Below are 20672 nucleotides of genomic sequence, written 5' to 3'. Positions count from 1 at the left end.
CTGCTGGGAGATGTGTGGGACATGAGGCTCCCGGAGCCAGGCAGAGGCAAATCACTTCTCCCCAGCCCAAGGCTCCTTCACAGGGAGTGTCCAACTGAACAGAACAATCAGGAGGTGTTAAGTTGACCAGATCATTTTCTGAGAGCTGAAACCTTCTCTTCCAGCTCTGAACTTTGAATTTCGGTTCAGAAGTCTGAAGAGGCAAAGCTGTGTCTTGCTATCCAAAGTATTTCTTTTGCTTTTAAATGTCTCACTTGATTCTGCACACGAGGAAACAGTTGAAGTCAAAAGGTCTGGGATAAGTTCAGAGCAGAGCTATATCCAGGCTGCATCTCAGTAAAGAAGGGCTTTATCTTAAGGAGGAAGCAAAACCTACAGGCACAAAAGAGACACGGGGCAATACATACCACAAGTCAGGAACACACATAAAAATGTGATTAAGGGTGGGGAAAGGGATGTAATAACACCATGACTGATATGATGGGCATAGTAGTGCTTGTTTTCGAAGGGGTTAAAAGGGAAGGTGTTATTTTACTCCACGTGTGAGCTTCCATAATTCATCCCATCCACATCCAGAGATGACAACGGCACATTTTGTGTTGCTGGCAGCACAGTCGTTTATAACACAAACTGGCTTCATTAACGAACCCCACTGCATGGGGAGTGTCTGGGGACAATGCATTGCTTATGGGGCACCATCTGTCAGAACACTCAGTAACAAAGTGACAAGTGCCTTCCACCAAGGATGGGGATTTTTAATGGCTAGTTGCATATTATATTCCATGAAATGACCCACTGACAGTGGATTTTACAGCACTAGCATTTAGATCCCCAAGGGGTATGCTTTTTTAAGAATTACCTTTTTTTTATCTCAAGAGATGACTATTCAGTGCTTTTATCCTACAATAGCAGGAAGATTGACCATGGAATCAGTTCTCCTGTTAAGATACAGATGACTTGTGTAAACATCTGGAGACACAGTGCCATTGCTTCTTGCTTGAGCTAGCAAAGATACATGTCTAACCAGTGGGCAAAACACACCCAAGTGTCTTGTGATTTATTCCTACTGTCCTCTTTCCCAGTAGTAAACAGATGTTTGCTTGCATAAAGAGGATTTATGTTACAACCTCAGGTTTACATGTCTGTATCATGATCTCTGCTTTTGGTAACCATGTGAGGGCCCTACAAGTGTCTGGTCTTGGCTTGTTTAGGGCACAGCTTTCCACTGAAATTTAAACCTTGGCAGCCTCCAGCCCTACAAGCTGAGAAAGTATTAAGTGAAAAACATAATCCTTCAGTGACTTGGTTTTGAATAATGAACAAGGAAAACTCACACAAAAGCTGCTTGTGGAGCTTACAGGCTCCTTGAAATGCTTGTGCTGACCTCTCCAGGTGTTCTCCAATGGATCTTTGTGAATAGCAAAGTCGGTATGCACAAACTCTAACCCCTCTAAAACAAAAAATGTTTTGTTAATTATTGGGTTTCTCTGCTAGTTGTCAACTAAACTGGGTTCATAGTTATATCTTAATTACTTCTGCTATTCTGGTATGCCTGCCTCTCAGACTATCTGGTATTTTATTGAAATGTCAAAAGAAAAGAAGTAGGTTCTGAGCTTAGTTTAACATCAGCTAATTTGTCCCTTATGCTAAAATCACACAGACTAGGAAGAATTCCATGGGAGCTAGAATCCAGCAGGAATATGGCAAAACTTTTCAGTAGCTTTGCTGTGAGAGTCCAAAAACCATTCTAAAATGGGCTTCATTAACTATTCATTTTCTTCTAGTTTTTGAAGTGGAGAGCTTGCATGAGAGATCAGCTAACATTAGGAAGCAGTGTTCTGTGAAACAGTGAAGCATATTACCAGTGAAATATATTACAGAGAGCTGCCCTTTTAGCAAAGCATGGGGAATTTCACTTCTAAGCTGCTGGGATTCAGACCCAAGATGAGAAAGAAGGGCATTTCTCTATACGCTGAGTTTAGGGAAGAGAGCTGGGAGTTAAGTGGTAATGGACCCTACAAATTAGAATACAAAATGGATTACTGTTCCTCTAAGAGGCTCTATGGTCTGATCTTAACCTTTTCTGAGAGCATGCTTAGTGTTGAGGTCTTCTGGAAAATTCGTGAGTAATGAATGCTTTGCAATTACTGCTTCAGGTGTGTTCTGTTTTCCCTGGAGACTGACAAAGTAGATGGTACCTGGGTTTTAAATTGAATAAAGGAGAGGAGGGTTTGCAAGTATGCATGGGGGAAGTCATCTTAGACCTCAGAAGTCAGGGGAAGATAATGAACTTGAGCACTGTGTAGGCGTGAGTCATGACTGTAAAGCAAAAGAAAGGTTTTTCAGAGCATTGCTTAAAAAGGGGAGGATGGGTTGGGGGACTGGGTGTCCAGCATTGCTACAGGTGACTCTCTTTTATAAAAATGTCCACACTAGTAACTGTGTTTTCTCGCTTTGTTCCTGCCATAGTAAAACAATGTTCAGTAAAAGCCTGGATATCTCTGAAGCCAATCCCAAATTCAACAAAGAAGAAAGGTATAAACAATGACAATATGTTCCTCTCCTCTACCTCACTGCTGAGACCTTAAAGATGCAGTACTTACCTTCTCTGTGTGGGGACAGAGCTGTTCTCTCTTTCCTCTTTAGAGAGAAGAGTGTGGGATATTTACAGCTCCATACTATATATGTTTTTGTACAGTATTGAGGCTATCCCAAATGCAGCCTTGGACTGTACCAATGATTTCCCCACTAAAATTTCATCCTACTGCTATTTCTGGTTCAGTTCTGCCATGAGTAGAAGTTTTGCCTAGGGTAGAAGATGTATTTGCTTAAGACTTCTTTGGGAAGGTTTGGAATATAAAACACTAGGAAAGCCCAGAATGTTCCACGCTGAGCATTAGAAACAGCAGCACAACTGAGTGAGTGACAACAGTGGTAGGAAACTTTGGAAATTCAGTCTGACTGACAAAATATTAAGGACCTCTGGTAAGAAACAAACTCTTTAAGACTACCCAGAGGACACAAGAGGAAAACATGATTGAAAACAGGGGTTTTGGAGGATGATGCTAATCTAGCAGTGCAAGTGACAGATGTTGAAGAACAACAGAAAGGGTAACTCCCAACTGTCAACAGAGACACAATGGAAGACAGGTAGGCCACCACATGTACAGATTTTAAGTGGACTTATGTGGGTCTATGAACACACAAAAAAAAAAAATCATACTTTTGTGAAGGTTTTTAGTGTACATGTTGTTTCTAAAGTTTTGATCTCAGAAGAGAATTTTTCTCTGTGTTGAAAACTGGCATCCCAAAGGATAACTCTTCATCAAAATGTAATCCTTATACATTTTGGACAAACACTTAGCTTACCCAAAGGTTACAAATGTGTCATATGATTCAGAAAGGGAGAAGCAATGGCTTCCTTAAAGGAACCAATGGACTTTGCAAACCATTCTTATTTCCATTTCCCCTTTTCATAGAAATATTTCTATATAGAGATAAAGGTGGGCTTTAAGCCTCGGGAGATTTGCAGGGTGTGTGAGGGACTGTTTTGGCCTTTTTCAGTCTGAGACAGTCTTTTGTGGTCAGTGTTTCAAGTCCTGAACCTGCCACAGTAAGGAACATCGTGCATCTGCAGGAGAGGTTGTGCCTCATGTGGTGTGTAAAGCACCCTAAGATGCCAAAATACCAACAAGCATTGGATTGGACCCAAGTTGTTAGCAACCTTGTAGTTCCACAGCCATGAAATAGTGGTTATACAGCCTTTAGTGGCTGGGCTTTCCTGGACTGTTAGCATAAACACGGAAATTCCTGTTCCTTTCTCTGATACTGCCTATATGAAAGTTTTGCTCTCAAACATGTGTCACTTCTTGCATTAAAACTTAGTCCAAGGCTACTCCAAAGATGAGTTTTTTCATAGTAACTAGGAATCTGGTCCAGTAAAAGAGACGCAGAAATTTTATCTGTGACAGGAGAGGAGTCTTTCAGCGGATGTTCTGAGCACCATTCCTTGTTCCTCTGTCCTTCTCTGGCAGCTGCTACAACTGTTTTAGGAGCAGAAGAAATTACACTTCTGTATCTTCTGTGGAATTTCTTAAATCCACATAGGCATTTTGTGTTCCCTCTCAAAGGTGGTATTTTTCAGACAACATGAGGAGGTTAGAGCACTGCATGAAGATCACCCACAGTCTTGCTTATTCAAGGACCAGGCTGAATTTTTGAGGACCACATTCACTGTGATCTTACCTCCCTCCCACTCTTAAGAGTTTAAATGAAGGACCTCAGTGGTGGGAACGTGAGAGAACCTGGATTCTAGATCTGTGAACAACCACATGAAAGGAAGGGGTAGGCAGCAAAGAGGACCCCAGCAAAATAATCAGGGTGGCCATTAAATTTTTATTCAGTGTTTAATTGTCCAATTTTATGATACCTTTTTTAAAGGAATACTGCATCTTTAAGGGTCCCTTCCCTCTAGATGCACATGGTTGTCTTAGTAGCTGAGGCCACTGTCCCTTTCTTTTTCTTTTTCTTTCTGACTTTCTTTCACCCCCACTTTTAGTGCTTCTCTTCTTCTGTATCTGGGTTGCTGCAGCTCCGTAGTTCACTTGCTTCAGTATTTATAGGGAATGCACATGTCTGCGCTTCTGGGTCTATTGTGTCCTGGGATTGTTCATTTTTTTTTAAACCTCATTTCCCCTTTTCTTTACCCTATTGTCAGTTTGCTTTCCATTCTCTTTGTTAACCTCTTCAGTGCCTTCCCTGTTGGGAAAATGACTTGAAAGAAACATTATTGAACCTTCTTGCACCCATTCTGTTTACATTTGATTATTCTGCATGTGTGAATATGGGTGTATTTTCTGTATAAATATACACACAGGTTCCAGTATATGCAGTGGGTGTCAATTTGCTCTTTTCAGTTACATCACTGTAGATAGATTGGTACAGGTATGATTGAGGACAGCATTTGTTCCTAAATATATACATATATTTGTGTATATATATATATATATAGATATATGAATTAGATCTTACCCAAATTTGCACTCCACAGGCTGAAATATAAATGGAGTGTCACTCAAACACATGAAAAAGAGCTTACTGTAATGCTTCTTTCCACTTCTCTATCAATGCATAGCACAACAGCTTTTTTGTCCTATTCTGACTACGTTTTCATTTTAACTGTTCTCAAAACTGCCTTGGTGGCTCAGCCCAGCACTTGCAATGTTGATGTAACTGGAGGCATGGCTAGTTGCACTGAACAGCAAACTGTGAAATCTACTGGGCATATATTAAATTTGGCATTTCTGTCTTGTGGCGAATGGATTTTCCTCATCCAGCCAGAGGTACCTCTGGCAGCTTGGGAGCCTCTTATTGAAAATGGAGAGAATGAGAGGAGGAAAGTGACAGAGAGGGAAAAAAAGCATTGCATCCAACTTGAAAATAATTTGGCTTAATAACACCAAACTGTTTTTTTATTTCTAATCTAATCTTTGTTAATGTGAAAAGGTGGTGACATTTCCCTGAGTTTGCTTACCTGCACCCCTGAAAATGTAATAACCTGACAGTTCTATTTCCATTTTGAATGCTTTGGTTAGTAGATAAAAATTAAGGATACTGATGTTTTCAATTGTCATTGGCCTTCAAAGTCAACATGCCAGAGATTCAGTCTGCTTTTAGAACTGCTTTTTCAGACTTTTCAGCGCAGCATTGATTTATTCTCCATTCACATTTGAAAGATTTCCTTTGCAACCTACAAGGCCCAGAGACTGAATTTATTTTAAATGAAAAATGAGATCCTGGAGCACAAAATGGCATCCACAGAGATAAATGCTGGGTTGCTGAGCTGGTACGTTCTAGCTGATCTGAATTCCTGACTATAAGACCATCATGACTAATAAGGCAGTATCAAAGCAGAATCACAGCTTGAGCTGCAATCTTGTACCCTGGGCTCCCAAGCTGGCTCAGAAATGCATGCTTTAATAACCAATACATTTCACAGTTCATTCGTGGCAAAAAAAAAGCACTTCTTACCAGGCCAGCTTGGGGGACAGAGGGACACTGCACTGAACAAACTGGGGACAAAAAGAACAATTTCCTGGATAACAGTGTAATATGACTGTGCCTTATGTAAGAGGCAGAGAAGAAATGCAGCATGAAGTATGAACCCCATTGCTCTACTGACTGCTTTAATTGGGATTTGGCTGGGAATTTTTTTTTTTTTTTTTTTTTTTGCAGCCTTAGTATGTGCCTGTCCATATTCCCCAGTACCAAAGTTGGATGTGTCTGCAATATGTGAGTGGGAAAAAAGTTGTTTTCTGGTCAATGAAACTGTCCCCCTAGTGTTCCTGGTCTCTGGAAAGACTTGGGCACCAGTGGCAATGATTATGACCGCTCAGTTCTCTGAACAGTATTTCACTCTGCTTTTCCTACTCTTCTCTCCACCTGCCTCCACACCCCTGTCTCTTTCTTTCTCTCTCTCCCTCTCTCTTTATTTTCCCTTTCCGAGGATGGCGAGTGCTGATCCATTGGGGTAAGCTCTAGTTTTGGATTATTCCTCTTGCGGGACCTGTTGTAACTTTGTAGAGGAACTTTTCATTTGCGATTTCCAAATACAACACAGGTTGATACACTTCAGTGACTGAGGCTTTACAGCAGGGAGAGAGAGAGAGAGAGAGAGAGACGTGGGAAGAAGCATTTTTGGTGCTTTTATGTGTGTTTGTGTGCTTTTATGTTGGAGTCACACTCCATGTAATTTACTTTTGGGTCCCTTTTTGTTCTCTTATTTGTCCCTCTATTTCAATGTCTGTGGGCACAGAAAACTTCCTCAGACGCTGTGCAGATCCCGGACACCTTCTGAGATAGAAACCCATTCTCTGTTTAGCATTTTTGTATCTGTTTACTATTTTCCAGTTAATTTGGATCCTAATTTATGCACTTTTCCTTTTTTTATTTTTCTTTTTTATTTTTAATGAAACTGAATCTCATCTGTGTTATTAAAAAAATGCTGGGTATTCCCTCTCTTTTTAGAATATGTTTTCTTAAGAGGTGGACAGATGGTCCTAGAGACAGATATATCTTCAAAGCCCTGTATTTTCAATAAAAGCAGTATAGGTACAGCTAAGAATACAATCATGCTTCAAATTAAAGTTCCATTTATAAATACTTAAGAGAAGGAGAATATTACATTAATAAATTATTTAATAAAGCCATTATAATAGATCATTACAGACTACAGTAAAAACTTATTGAGAGGGTACACATTGAGAAAGCTAATTAGCACCAGTAACATTTACTTCTCATGTTTGCAGCATGCTTCAATATCTGTTAATTTTTTCTAGACCATTTATAAATGGAACTTTAGTATAATTGGCCAATTAAGGAGGGTGGTGCTATTCAACATCACCATCTGTATCGGCTGAAAAGAAGAAGTGTGTTACCAACACCTGCACTTCTTCCTCTGCACTCTCTGTAAGGCTTCATCTTACAAGTGGTTGTTACCATGAGCAGATCTTTGACTCAAGCATGAGTATTCCCAGTAAGAGCTGTCACAGTGTTATTTGCATGGTTGGGAATGTAAGACAGTGGAACATGCAAGGTATTCTATATATATTCCCTGAATCAGGGGGTGAGGAAGCACAGTTTGTACCTTTCAGACACCCAAAAGTTAGAATGATGAAATTTAACACAGCCTGACTGATTGCCTCTTGCATGTTAATTCAGGTCTTTGTCAGGGGTCTCATACCCTGAAGTTTCAGTTTAGATTTTTTTTGGCTTTGAGTGAGCAAGGAAAGAGGAGTGTCAAATTCCACCCAACTCATGCTTGAAGCAAGTAAGAGGTTGGCTAGGTATTTTCTGGAATGACTTTCAAAACCAGACATGGAATCAAACCAATTCAAAATTTCTAAGGCATTTCACCCAGGGACACAAGTCTGATGCATCACTGCACGCTGCATGCATGCTGCAGGCTCCCCTTCTTGGAAGCATGGCTCCAGCTTGACCAGCTAAGAGGCTGTATTCAGCATCCTGGTAAAACTGTGCTATGAAAGCAAGTTCTGCTGGGACTGCAACGGCATAACAAACTTGCCTTGGATTGTAAGAAAAAGTTCTAGGAGATGGTTATTCAAAGAAGAAGCAAATGCCAAATCTGACCTAAATGTTAAATTAATGCTGTGAAGCCTTTGTGTTCTACTGGTGTGTCCTAGCAGAGGCACTGTTTAAAGCATTTGGGAGCAGATCTGAGAGAAGGGTGATGGAGAGATGCTCTGTACATGTGCTACATGTGCAGTGCAGTTACCAGGCCAGCTGCACTCTCCTGTCTCCTGTTTCTCTCTGTCTGCACCTCAGCATTGTCAGGCTTCAGCCCTGCACCTCTCAGGAAATTCTGCTTTCTCTGAAACCAGCTGGAAACTGGATTCAAGCCCCTCAGTTTCGGAACACTGCTCTGACATGAACTGGGCCTTGCATGGCTTCCTCTTGACAGCAGCTGGCTAAAATGAGTACAAAATTACTTTAAAATTAAGGACCTTTCAACTTTGATACTTTGAATTATCAAATAGATTGGATAAGGTATAAAATCATCACAGCTACAAACCCCAGCCCATACATGCACATTTCGTTTCAGTCCTTTGCCTCTGTCTTTCATAGCTCAGCTGTCTCCAGGTGATTGTCAGTCTGTGGAATGGGAGGAATAGCCTGCAATGATCTCAATGTCCACCTTATGTTTAGAGTGCCCTCTGCATCTTCCCCCTCCTAAACCTTGGGTCTGCCTCCCTTATGTTTTGGGGTTTTTGAATTCCTCCCTCCAGGCTCGTCAAAACAACGGTGTCAGTAAAGAGTCTCTTCTTGGGTCTCTAAATCTGGCAGTTGTGTTTGAGGGAATGCTCTTTATCTGAGCAACTGCACTGTCTTTCCAGCTTGTATTTTCAACAACCTTTTGATGACTTCCATTGAGTTAATGCGCAAGCATACAGGAATGCAAAACACAGAGCAAAATGAGTCACACACAGTGTTCACAGTTTCCTGGATTGTTGCATTTAGTACTAAGTTATTGGAGTAATTATAGATTTAATACTTCCAGCAACATTTAATGCCTGTAAAGACTCTTAGGAGGTTACTCACTAATTAATACTTCTCACTAAATAAATTTATTGCATAGCCATGGAGATGATGTCGTACCTCTTTCCACACGTAAGACGTAAGAGTCTGCCATATTAATGCTGCCTGTAGGGCCTCTCAAACTTCCATTTTCTGGTGAGAGGGCTAAAAATTTAAATTCCTTTTCTTTCATTACAGCATTTCAGCATAATGAAACGTTTTCATTCCTTTCTTTTGGCCCTGTCCCAGTTCTGTCCACCTGACTCTGAGATACAGGAGCAGTGCATGTGATTGTTTTTTTTTTTTACAAACTGAATTACAGCATTGCTTAGCTGAAATTATCTTGATGAGAGGGACAAATCTGTCATTTTTGCTTGTTAGCACTTTTTGTACTGTAGTACAGAACCACTTAGTAGGTCATGGTACTGAGTTTTTATAGCTAGCTTGAGAATCATACCCCACTTGTAAAGGTAAATTATAGGAGATTTGTTAAATTGAGAAAGATGCAAGGAAAATCTCCTCAATCTTGGTGTCATATCCTATACTACCACTTTCTGGTAAAGGAGAAAGACTTCTGAAAATGTATATCTCTCTTTTCACCCCAGTACTTTAATTGAACACAGGCTTCTTTAAATTTTTTCCACTGCTCCTATATACAATTTCCAGTGTGGACAAACTGAAGCTTGCTATAGGGCCTACTTTACTTCTTACATATTTTGCATGTAAATCAGCAGCAGAAATAAATCTTGTTCAATAGCAATCATGTGGATACTGAATGCATTTCCAGGAGGATTTCATACTAACTCTCTCTTATGTCCCCTGCCTCAGGCTCCTAGGCTGGATGAAAGCACAGTACACAACTATTTTTCAAATATTGCTTCCAATTAACAACTGGGATCTGGGAGGTGGGGACTGCCATATTCTGCCATACATGTGTGTGATAATTATTATAAAAAAATAAGAGGCAGTGGGGTTGGGAAGTGAAAATTCAGGACTGTTGGAAACACCTGATTGCAAAAAGGAAATAGCAGAGTGGAACTTTTAAGCAAGTGTCCTGGAATTCAGGTGAGTGTCAGAGAGGATGATCCCACCACAGCTAAGAGTTGGTGATTAACATCTCCATTAAGTTGGTGTTTGACTACATCTCTGGGCACCTGAATGCCTTCCACATTTTTCCAAAATAATCTATAGGCTCCTCTTGTAATTCATGGTTTGGAAGAAGCTTTTCCTGATGATTCATTCAAGGAACATTTTAACTAAATGGACTTCCCATCTGCACGACACAGCTGTGGTGCAGTCAGCTACTTCACTTACAGGAAAGGCACATACAGTAGTCTTGAAAGTGGAGCAGACAGTTCTCCGCTTAAAATTACTTTGCATAAACCTTTATGAGTGCCCCAGATCTTGATGGTACAAATTTAGGCTTAATCTAGTGCAAAAGAATGCCAAGAGTGAGCCTCTAGTTTTTTACTGCTGCACTAGGATGGTCAGATTACATCAGGGTACAAGAAAAAAACCTAAGTGGGAATTTTCTGCATAGAATGAGTGCCCCAGATTTTCATGGTGCCAGTTGAGATTTGATCTGGCCAAAAAAATGTGCCGTGAGTGAGCTTCTAGTTTTCACCTACTTAGTGCAAGGGACAAACTGCAATGGTATACAAAGAAAATCATCAGGGCAGAAGATATAAGTAGAAGAAACAGAACCTGCCATTGTGTTCAGTTATAGCTTATTCCTTCCTTGGAAATACTCCCTCTTCTGCAGTTCACTTATTCACTTATTTTTAAAGAATTCTGCTACATAAACCTATTTAATAATATATGTCTGGGAGACCATTTTAGAGACCATTTTTCTGTTTTGTTCTAAAACAGCTGAAGAGAATAAACTGATACTGTTTATGGTCTAAATTTGTTTTATATTCTTATGTATAAGGTGATATCAAGTATCTGACCTATATAAATTTTTAATATACACGTGTGTAAACACAGACACATAATACAACACACACACACTCATACACTCAGTTTTCTACAGGAATTTCACCTTTTCATGTTTGTTACCTGAAGGCAAGTATTGCTTTCATGGCTCTTGTTATAGGTAGGTTATTATAGGAAGGCAACATTTATAGTTTTGCTATATAGAGATCTTGCTGCATGGTGGTTGTTGAATAAATAGGTTCTTAGCCAAATTCTCTCCTGTGAGATGTTTCAGTCTTCAAGAAAACTTTCCTTCTATTTAAAAAGGATAGAAAGCAGGTGCCTCTAGGGCTCTCCCCTGTATAGTCACATATAAGGTGTGGGGTTTTTTCCTGCAGGGCAGACCTCCTCCTAGGAACTTCCTCTGCTGAAATGTTTGTGCAGTCTGGCCTGTCTGTTCTTCCACCATGCTTAGCGTAGCACATTTGCACATTTTATTGTCAGCAGCTGACATTTTCCATTTTGCTGGGCAGCATAAGACCATTAACAGTACAGGTGACCTTGTCAGCAGATAGGACAGTTCACTCCTCCTTGACTGGCCTCTTTCTGGGGGCACCTGAGCTATAATTTTGACATTAGTAAAGTCATCAACAAAAGCAGAACTCATTATCCACAGAGAAGATCTGGCTTGCTTCAGAAGCAAGTATTCTCACTGGAGGGCAAAGATTTGAAATCCATGGGTGAGAAGCTGGAAAGGGCTAAGCCAATGCAATCTTTGATTTCAGTGGGAAGTCATCACATAAGAAATGATTATATGCTTGAGTCAAGGGGACCTGGGGTTTTAATTATTATCTGGAAGGACTCCCTACCTTTGTGCTTTGTACACATGGTGTTTTTCCATGTTGCTTGTGACTGAGAAAGTCTCATTTTGTAACTGCCAGCACTGTGCAAAACAGAATTCTTTGCACGAGTATGATTGTCTTCACCATCCTTTTGAATTGAGCTGTTCAACTTGCACAGAGCAGATCTAGTAGTTTCCATGTGCTTGATGACCAAAAAGAAAGTAGCAACTGCCTTAATTGAAAGGGATTATAGTATTCTCCTTGAGCAACAGCATGTCTTTGATTTGATAAAAAAACATGACGATAGTGAAAGGAAAGAAAAGGAAAGAGTTGTGTCCTTTTCCAGTGACAGCCTCCCTCCTCCTCCTCACTTCATGCCTGTGCCTGTGGTGGCTGGTGTTCAGGGTTGTTACTTGTCCATGTTTTCTGAGGGATGTTTCCTTGTTGTGTCCATTCAGGTCTCGGTCAATCAGCGGAGCATCGTCTGGGCTCTCCACCAGTCCTCTCAGCAGTCCAAGGGTAAGTGGTGCTGCTTCAAGATCTGTTGGTCCAATCCACTCACACATGCTTGATGCTTTTTGACATCTGTTGCACCAGAGCTGTGGCTCTTATCTGGGATGTTTTGTTTTTCCTTGGCAGCTTGTAAATTTTCATGGGCGGTGAGGGAAATGTTACTTACAAATGCAGGCGGAGAATTTCTCTTACATGTTCCCTGCACTGTTAGCAGGGATCTCACTGTGCCCCTGCCCTTTTTCAGTCTCCTAAGCACACAGAATAACATTGCTATGACTAAACACTCCATATCCAGCTGAGGTCTGCATATAGCCTGGTTTCAGACCAAATTATCAGGAGCCATTTCACAGCTGCCTTCAATTAAGTCACAGTAAAGCACCAAAGGATGCTGGTTATCTTCTGTTTGCCTCAGAATAGCTCACATTAGGAAATCAGAGAAAATCAATTACACAAATTTGAGGGCTAGGAAATTTAAAAGGAAAGTAAGAAGTTGACTGACTAGGATGACTAAGAAATATTGAAATCCCTATCAACAGGGTTACAATACTTTCACATGCCCTTTTTAAGCATGCAGTCAACTAAATACTGATACTCAGCCAGTACAGGACATGCTTGATAGTACATTTGTTGTGAGGTTGTAACAGTTTCTAAATGCAATGACAGAGGCCTCCCTCCTCTTGTTAACTTCTTTAGGGATAAAAGTGAGTATTCCTAGTGCTTAAAAAGGTAAGCTAAGTCACTTTAAGACTGCAGTGCCTAACAAGAATCTAGTCTTGGGCTGTGACAGTGCATGCTACCTAAATGTACAGTCCAGAGTCTCTGGAGGATTTCTACATACTCCCCATAATTTCATAAGATCCTGTCCCCTATTAGAAATGTATATAGTCCATGTCGTAGGGTATAGATACATCCATGGATCTACTGTCAGTTATATGAAGATAACATCAGTATTCCAAGTATTTGAGATTGCAGTTCCACCCTAAGATTCTGTGTAATTCTTGTGAATAAAGACACACTGTCAGCTCTAAGTTTATAGTCTAGTAAAGCTTCCAGCACTTTGCTTGATTAAATTACTTTCTGAAACTTATTTTGGGCTCCTGCCAGTTGTTATCCTGTTTTGAAACCAGCATAAGTGTTCTGTGGTCTCCTCTATGTCTTTAAAGTCCTAGGGACCAGTGAAAATCCATTTCCTTCTTTCTGCACTGGCACTCCTGGTTGCCAGTGAAATGGAGCAGAGGTCTGAGAACTCTTATGCCACTGCAAAATGTACTGGAAAAGAGCATGGAAACAGTTTTGTGCACAAAATAAGCATCTAGTGAAGCAAACCTAAATCTTGATTTCATTAATTGATCTCTTGGGGTCAATTTCTGACATCTCAGTAGGACAACATCAAAGAATAAGTTTGACAAGATCCCATAGTTGCTGTATCTTACCATTATTACTTAATAAGCAGTTGATTAAATAGTCTTCAAAGGGATTTAGCAATCAGGTGGCATTTTCAGCAGATCATAACGATATTAATGCTGATCACATTTGAGGCTTAAAAGGAAATGTTGGAATAAAAATCATAATTTTTTTAATGTCCTTACCTATGCTTCTAATAGCACCTTAGATTATTGGAAGAGAACATACGTTAAAAAACAAATATACCTTTCACTTTTTGCACTGCTTAGGTTCAGTTCTATGAGAAATTGAATTCAGCAAATAAAAGTTGTCAAATTTCACAATATCTTTCTAATGGTGTTCCACATTGCACCAGCTGAAATTGAGACCTAATCTTGTTCTTCACTTCATTATTAAATATGTGGTAATTAAGGGTGCCTCTTCAGATTCTTAATGGCTTAAGAGGGAATTGAATCATACTTTATTTCTTTCAAATCTGCTTCTCAAGCCATCATACATGTAAGATAGGAAAATTGCAAGGAAATACTTGCAATTAACAGTCTGAGTTAATGACATCCATCGGTGTCATTTGCAAATAGTAATAGTCAGATGCTGATAGTGACTTCCACATGAAAATGAAACACTTTCCTCATCTGTTCCCCTTCCTTGCTCATTGACAATGACAATTTGGCAACATGGCAGACTTAAGTTTACCTTTACAATTCCAATAGTAATACAAATATTTTGATGTACTGATTTTGCTTTAATTTTGGTGGCCTAACCCTAAGTTCTTTGAAGTAATCACAAAACTTTGATACAAACAACTTAGAGACATAAGTGTTAAATGCATTTCTACAGTTTTTAAAAATTGGCAACACTGTGCTAATCCATCACACCCTGGAAGGAAGCTCCCTGGTGAGTGTGTTCACCTGGGACTGAGATTTGAGGGAAGGTTACATGTACATGGTACATCTGGTTAGTTCTTGATTATGGCTTTTAGGTGTCAAGTATAGGTGATAATAATGGTGATGGTGTAATTTTTCGTAGGTAATACTTCATAGTAATCAAAGGATACACCAAAGCTGAATATCTTGATTAGTGGTTTCTGTTTTTACAATTATTCCAGTACTTGTAATCTAAAGTGGTAATAGCAATGATTTGTAAGGACTTTTTTTTTTATTATTGTTTTAAATGTGATTTTTAGCTCACTAATACCCCTTAAAAGGCTTCTACCCTTCCAAGTCTGTCTATTGCTGTTTGCTGTCAAAGTATGAATGGTTTCCCAAAATACCTCTTAACACATGTAAATGTTACTGTTTGGGAAAAAAAAATCATAATCCCATTTTGATATCTCAGCAATGGATTATGAACTTTGCTTGTCTTTTTTATTTTTAAACTGTGTCTTGCAAAACAATGGCTCCCCCCCACCCTCTTCTTAGACTTGGGACTTAATGGCAAATAGTGCTGAGACCTTATGACAGAAATTCCAATTATCAAACTATCCTTCAAATGCAATGAGGGATGTTGGAGGAGAAGCATAAAGTCTGATGGAAAGTATCATCTCTTCCCAGATAAATAAATTTACCAGACCTTACTGAAGTATTTGCTGTAGCAGTTTAAAAATCAAACACCAATCTGAGTTCGTGTATTTCTTGTGGTGTTGTGTGCTCTGAAGCTTCCAAGTGAAGGCTGAGCAATTTAACCTTCAAGATCAGGGGAGGAGAAATGGATGCCCAGGTGGCATCACTCTCCCTTTTCCCCCTGTTTCTGCAATGGGTGGCTGCAACTGGTGCATTACCCAGCCAGGGGTAGAGAGGAAGGAAAGAGGTTCTGACTGGTGTGTGCAGTAACTGTGTGTATCCCCTGCCACTCTGTGTGTATCACACACCTGTTCCGAGTCTCATCTCTCTACTGGGTTTGCATATGGGCACATGGAGCTGAAAGAGGTGGTCCCTTTCTTGGCACATCTCAATTTGTCTGTGGCTTGAGTGGTTCTTCTTCCCTTTCCTCACCTCCCTACAGCATCGTGCTTCTCTCACTGCAGGGCAATCAGAACAATCCCAGAGAGATGGCATTTCTCTCTTCTTTTTTTTATTGGTTACTTTCCTTTTTTGTTTTTGTTTTTTTTTCTTTTTTTCTTTTATTTTCTTTGTTCCTTTCTTGTACTTTTCTTTCTGTTATTTTCCTTTGCTGACACTGGTTAATATGATGAAGCCTGTTATGACACTGTTGTTCTTGCTGCTGCCGCTGCTGCTGTTGTTGAATATGCTGTGTTCCCAGCTAACTGCATGTCTTTTTTTTGTTTTTTGTTTGTTTGTTTGTTTTCGTTTCTTTGCAAAATCCCTCCCCCCCACTACCCCTTCACCTCCATCTCCTGTGTCTCCTTGTGACATGGTGCATCCTTGTGACTCGGATGGATTTTATTCTGCCTTTCCTTTCTCTGCTCGCCCGCTCTTTGCGTATTTCACTGTTTTTGATGTGCATGGACACTCTGCGTCTGTCTCGTAGCCTATCAGAAAGTTCTTCATCCCCCCTCAGACCTCCGACCTCCCTTTCTCTCCCCGACCCCAAGTCTCCTTGGACCCTGATGCTTGTAGGAACGCCTCCAGGCCCGGACATGTACTCCAACCAAAGCCAGCACTTCAGCCCAACCCAAAGACGCAGACTTTGCCTTCCAAGAGCAAATTGGCTGAAAAACCACTCCAGTCTACTAAATCCAACCCACTCCCTGCCAGCAATACCAGCGCTCCCTCTTCCCAGAACAACCCTGTGCAGAATGCTCAGGGCCGCTCGCCTGCTGCCGGCTTTAACCCACAGCTGGCTGTTCCTAAAGTGCAGACCAACCCTATGTCTCCTGTTAGATTACTCCCTTCTAGTACTGACCCAAGCACCAAATCTATCCCCATCATACAGGTCACCCCTCACCCCTCTCCAAGGGGAAGTCCCCTCCCTACCCCCAAGGGGACACCTGTTCATACGCCAAAGGAGAGCCCAGCAGGCACACCCAACCCAACACCACCATCCAGCCCCAGCATTGGAGGAATGCCTTGGAGGACACGGCTCAACTCCATCAAGAATAGTTTCCTGGGGTCTCCTCGCTTCCATCGTCGGAAATTACAAGGTGAGTACTCACCCAAACGTACAGGGTGGTTCTGATTTGGGCAGATATTCAGCAGGAATTTCATGCCTGTCTGTGGCTCTGCAAATTCTCTGTACCAAGGACTGAGTATCGGTGTGGAAAATTAGAGTAATAGCATCAGCCAAGCCCTAACCCACATGTGAGCAGGCTCTGTCATTTCACTGCCCCTGCTCCAGCAGGATCTCCTGAGCCCTCTGCACACTCCAGCCATGCAGCTCTTACTAACCCTGTTGTGGCTCTTAGGCCTTAAGATAAATCTATCTTCACTTCTTCAAGCTTCTTCACTTGCTTTGTAAGTGAGCCTAGGGCTCAGCCATTTCCCCTGTGGCTGTGCTCCACTGCCTCTCCACAGCCACAGGCTGAGCTTATGCTGAAAAAAAAGACAGCCAGAGGCAATAGGCTGAAATTGTCCTTCTGAAGCACAGCTTTTTTGATCTTGGTTAATGCTTTTTTTTGCCTCCTTTGGTAATTGGTGCAAAAATCTCCTTAACACAATCAGTGGTTTCATATCTGCTGGCCTACTTCAGTTTTCTAAGTCTCTAGAGTGTTGAGATGAGCAAAATTTTATTCCTTGGGCTCCAGGTGGCTTTTTTGCATGCCAGCCAAGGGCACCCAAAGTCGCATACCTTATCCTTGGACATCAGCAGCAGCTATTCCAACACCCTCTGGTTTTCCAGGGTACCAGGATGTGATCCCATGGGAAGGGAGGATTACAGCCATGGCATAATTGGATTTATAGCTGTGATGGTCAGTGCCATTGTCTCTGAGGTGGTCAGAGAGCTGCAGAGAATTGCAGCAGTGACTGAGCTGCATCCAGCTGGGCCTTGAGGCGATGGCAACAGAGTTGCACTGGCACAGTGTGTTTGGGTCTGGACCAGAAACCACTGAAGCCAGTGCAAGATTACCTAATGACCTAAGGGTAGAGTGAGCCTTGAAATACAGCACTTGTTTAGATGCCAAGATCTAGAGACATATGACCAGCATTTAAATGTCAGAATTAGCCTGCAGAGGCAATGGGCAAATGCGAGCAAGTGCAGAATTGTTTCATTGGTGTGCAAGCTGAAAATGGAAGGTGTACTGAATCATATTTCTTTTCTCCCTCCCTCTCTCTGGCTGTCCGTGCATGAGCAGTACCTACACCAGAAGAGATGTCTAATTTAACCCCAGAATCATCCCCAGAGTAAGTACTTTGCCTTTTTTTCCACCAAATACCAGTGTCATTTCCTGGCCTGAATGTCATAAGCTGATATATTTCTGTTCTGGATCAGTATCTGTTTGTAATCTGTTGTCCTGTGGGTGGGATAGAGATGTGAAATTATTCTTTTGATGAGGACCCTGCATAAAATCTGTACCTCAGTAAAGCCATGGGGGTCAACAGATGATGAAACAGTCTCCCATAACCATGTAATTTTCTCATGGCTTGCTGAATTTGCTGGGTTTGTAACTTGTTTCTTCTCTCTTCATTCATTTGGTTGTCAAGTAGATCACTCTTTGGGACTAGAGAGGCTAATCAGTGGCTTGTACTGGTACTAACTGTGCACCAAAAAGTCTTCCTTTTAGTACAGGAGAGTTTGCATCCTCAGGATAGCATGCAGGAGGCTCTGCTAAGATAATTCAGAGGGATCTTTGGCTGCGAGAGTAAATGCAGTGTTAATTCTAGGCAGCAGTACTGGGACGTGGAGAAGCTGTTTCATATTCACTAGGCTCATTCCTTAAAGTCAGTGTACATTTCAACCATTTCACTGCACAAATGGGCATCACTGCATGGCAGGTTTGGAAGTCCCTGCCAGAGTACTGCTCCAAACACTTCCTAATATGCAACAGATGCCAAATTATTCCTTTTTATTTTCACAGCTTGTGTTTGTGCACCCAATGCCCATAGACTTAGCCTGCCAACCAAGGCAATTTGGCCTCTTGTTAAGAGACTTGTATGAAATATTCATGAGTTTTGGATGGGAATTTTGAGCTTAAAGTTTTGTAAATGGTGACAGTGGTATTGTCTTCACAACTTGCCCCCAGACCTGGCTTTTATCAGATGTAAGATGGACACTCTACTGCAGAATGAGGGATAAAGACTACAGAATGAGGGATAAATACTTCAGGAGAGGGAGAAGTAGGGATTAGTAAAGGTATCCAGGAAAAAAAAATGGAATATACTGTGTTTTCAACACTTTCCAGCATTTACTAAGAGAGAGGCATGAGACAGATTCATAAAACTGGCACATCATTATCACAGAAATATACAATACTCACATGTTTTTAAAGCCATTAAAACAGAAAACCTTTAGAATTAAATTTCTTCTCTTCATTGCATGTATGTTGGTAGAAGTTTTGCTGTTAATTTATTGCCTTCCCTGCTTCCCACTCACTCTTTAAAAGCTGGTGGAGAGAAATAGTGCCTATCATTTGAGGCAGTTTGGATGCAAGTCAAAGCCTAAGGCCCTCTTTTCTTTTTCTGTATAATTGCCAAATTAATGAGTTCAATTGGGCTGCACCCTGCAGTAAACATAATAAAAGTCATAAAAAATAATGAACTAGATTATATTTTAGTGATATATGTCTTTTGCTCAGTGCTCACTTCCACATATCTTATTTTTTCCCATATTTTCTTCTTTTCTGTAAGAAATAAGATATCCTTATCAAGAGCTGTACTGACCTCATGGATTGAGTGATAAATACATGTCCTAGCTCTGGTGCAGCAATGCCTGCCATTCATTTAACAGACCTGATGATTAAGTAATACACTTTGACATGTCTGGGTAATGCTGTTCTTTCTCATGTGAAAAAGCCCTAGAAAATGTGTTAGGGATGACATTTAAAGAGACTTAGCTCCAGCTGCTTTAAACCTGCAAAGCTCCATTTGCTTGAGTAGAAATTCTGCTTACTTATGCCAGGCAGGTAAATCTGTGGAGGTTACTGATCCATGTGCTCAGAGACAGAGAGGGAGCACAGAAAGCTACATGGTCAGGCACTCCAAAAGTAGGAAAAAGAACAACATTATAAGAGTGAGAAATTTTGGTGTGAAGTAATAAAGCACCAGCCTCTATTTTCATGCTACTTTCTTTGCTTTTTCATCAACTGGACACCTGATTGGATTGGTAGTGTAATTACATACCCAGCCTCCCCCACATATCTCCTATCTCACTCCCCCTTTAAGAACTTGGCCTTGGTAAGAGAAGACTCTTCATTTAAGTGCTTTTTTTTTTTGCTTACAGCCTGATCTTGAGAGATGCTAGAGCATGTCATTCAGGGTGCTGAGGATTCATATGCATTTTAACCCAAGTTAGTAGTACTTAATGCCCTCTAAGAGGAGAAGAGTCTTTATTGTTTAATTTTACTCCAAACTGTCCCCTCTTCTCAGTGGACCTATTCCCTAGCTGTATGAGTACAGCTAGTTCTGCCAGTTTCGGGGAGAAAAGCCAGTGCATGTGTGCTGTGTCTTGATTCTTCTCATTACAGAAGCAGGAGAGGCCATGGCATCTATTCTGTCTTATGTGACACCAGCAAAATTATTTTAGTGAATTCAAATGATTTACAAGCTGGAGCATAGCCCAGGCTAGCAGTGAATCTTTCCAGACTCGCTATTACTGGTGATAACCTCACCAAGGAAAAGAGCCCAGATGGATTCTGGAGACTCCAGACCATGTTGGGAGGGGGAAAATCTCCCAATGTTCTGGGCCCTTGTTACCTGTTCTTGTTAAGAGACCTGTAAGGGCCAGCAAAACCATTAATGAAAATACAGAAATGAAAAGCCATATTTTAAGATGTCAGACCTGTAATTAAATAAG

The 20672-nt window shown here is 40.9% G+C and overlaps 1 protein-coding gene across 16 annotated transcripts in view; it reads left to right on the top strand.

Annotated features, from left to right (window-relative positions):
• BRSK2 (BR serine/threonine kinase 2) overlaps positions 1-20672 on the top strand; it is a 301198-nt gene that overhangs the window by 253064 nt on the left and 27462 nt on the right. For 5 of the 16 annotated variants that reach the window (XM_085580157.1, XM_085580154.1, XM_085580153.1 and 2 more), the window contains exons 13-16: positions 2470-2535; positions 12308-12368; positions 16254-16866; positions 18016-18064. In XM_085580157.1, the coding sequence (XP_085436283.1) occupies positions 2470-2535; positions 12308-12368; positions 16254-16866; positions 18016-18064 (789 nt within the window). Of the gene's footprint in view, positions 1-2469; positions 2536-6505; positions 6530-12307; positions 12369-16253; positions 16867-18015; positions 18065-20672 lie in introns of all 16 variants that reach the window. The other 11 variants (XM_085580155.1, XM_085580151.1, XM_077784249.2 and 8 more) reach the window with 5 other exon arrangements.

The sequence above is a fragment of the Lonchura striata genome, chromosome 5 (genome assembly GCF_050655825.1).
Source record: "Lonchura striata isolate lonStrDom1 chromosome 5, ASM5065582v1, whole genome shotgun sequence".
In the NCBI taxonomy this organism is placed as follows: Eukaryota; Metazoa; Chordata; class Aves; order Passeriformes; family Estrildidae; genus Lonchura; species Lonchura striata.
The sequence above is the reverse complement of the archived record's forward strand: the minus strand, read 5'-3'. Positions and strand labels throughout refer to the sequence as shown.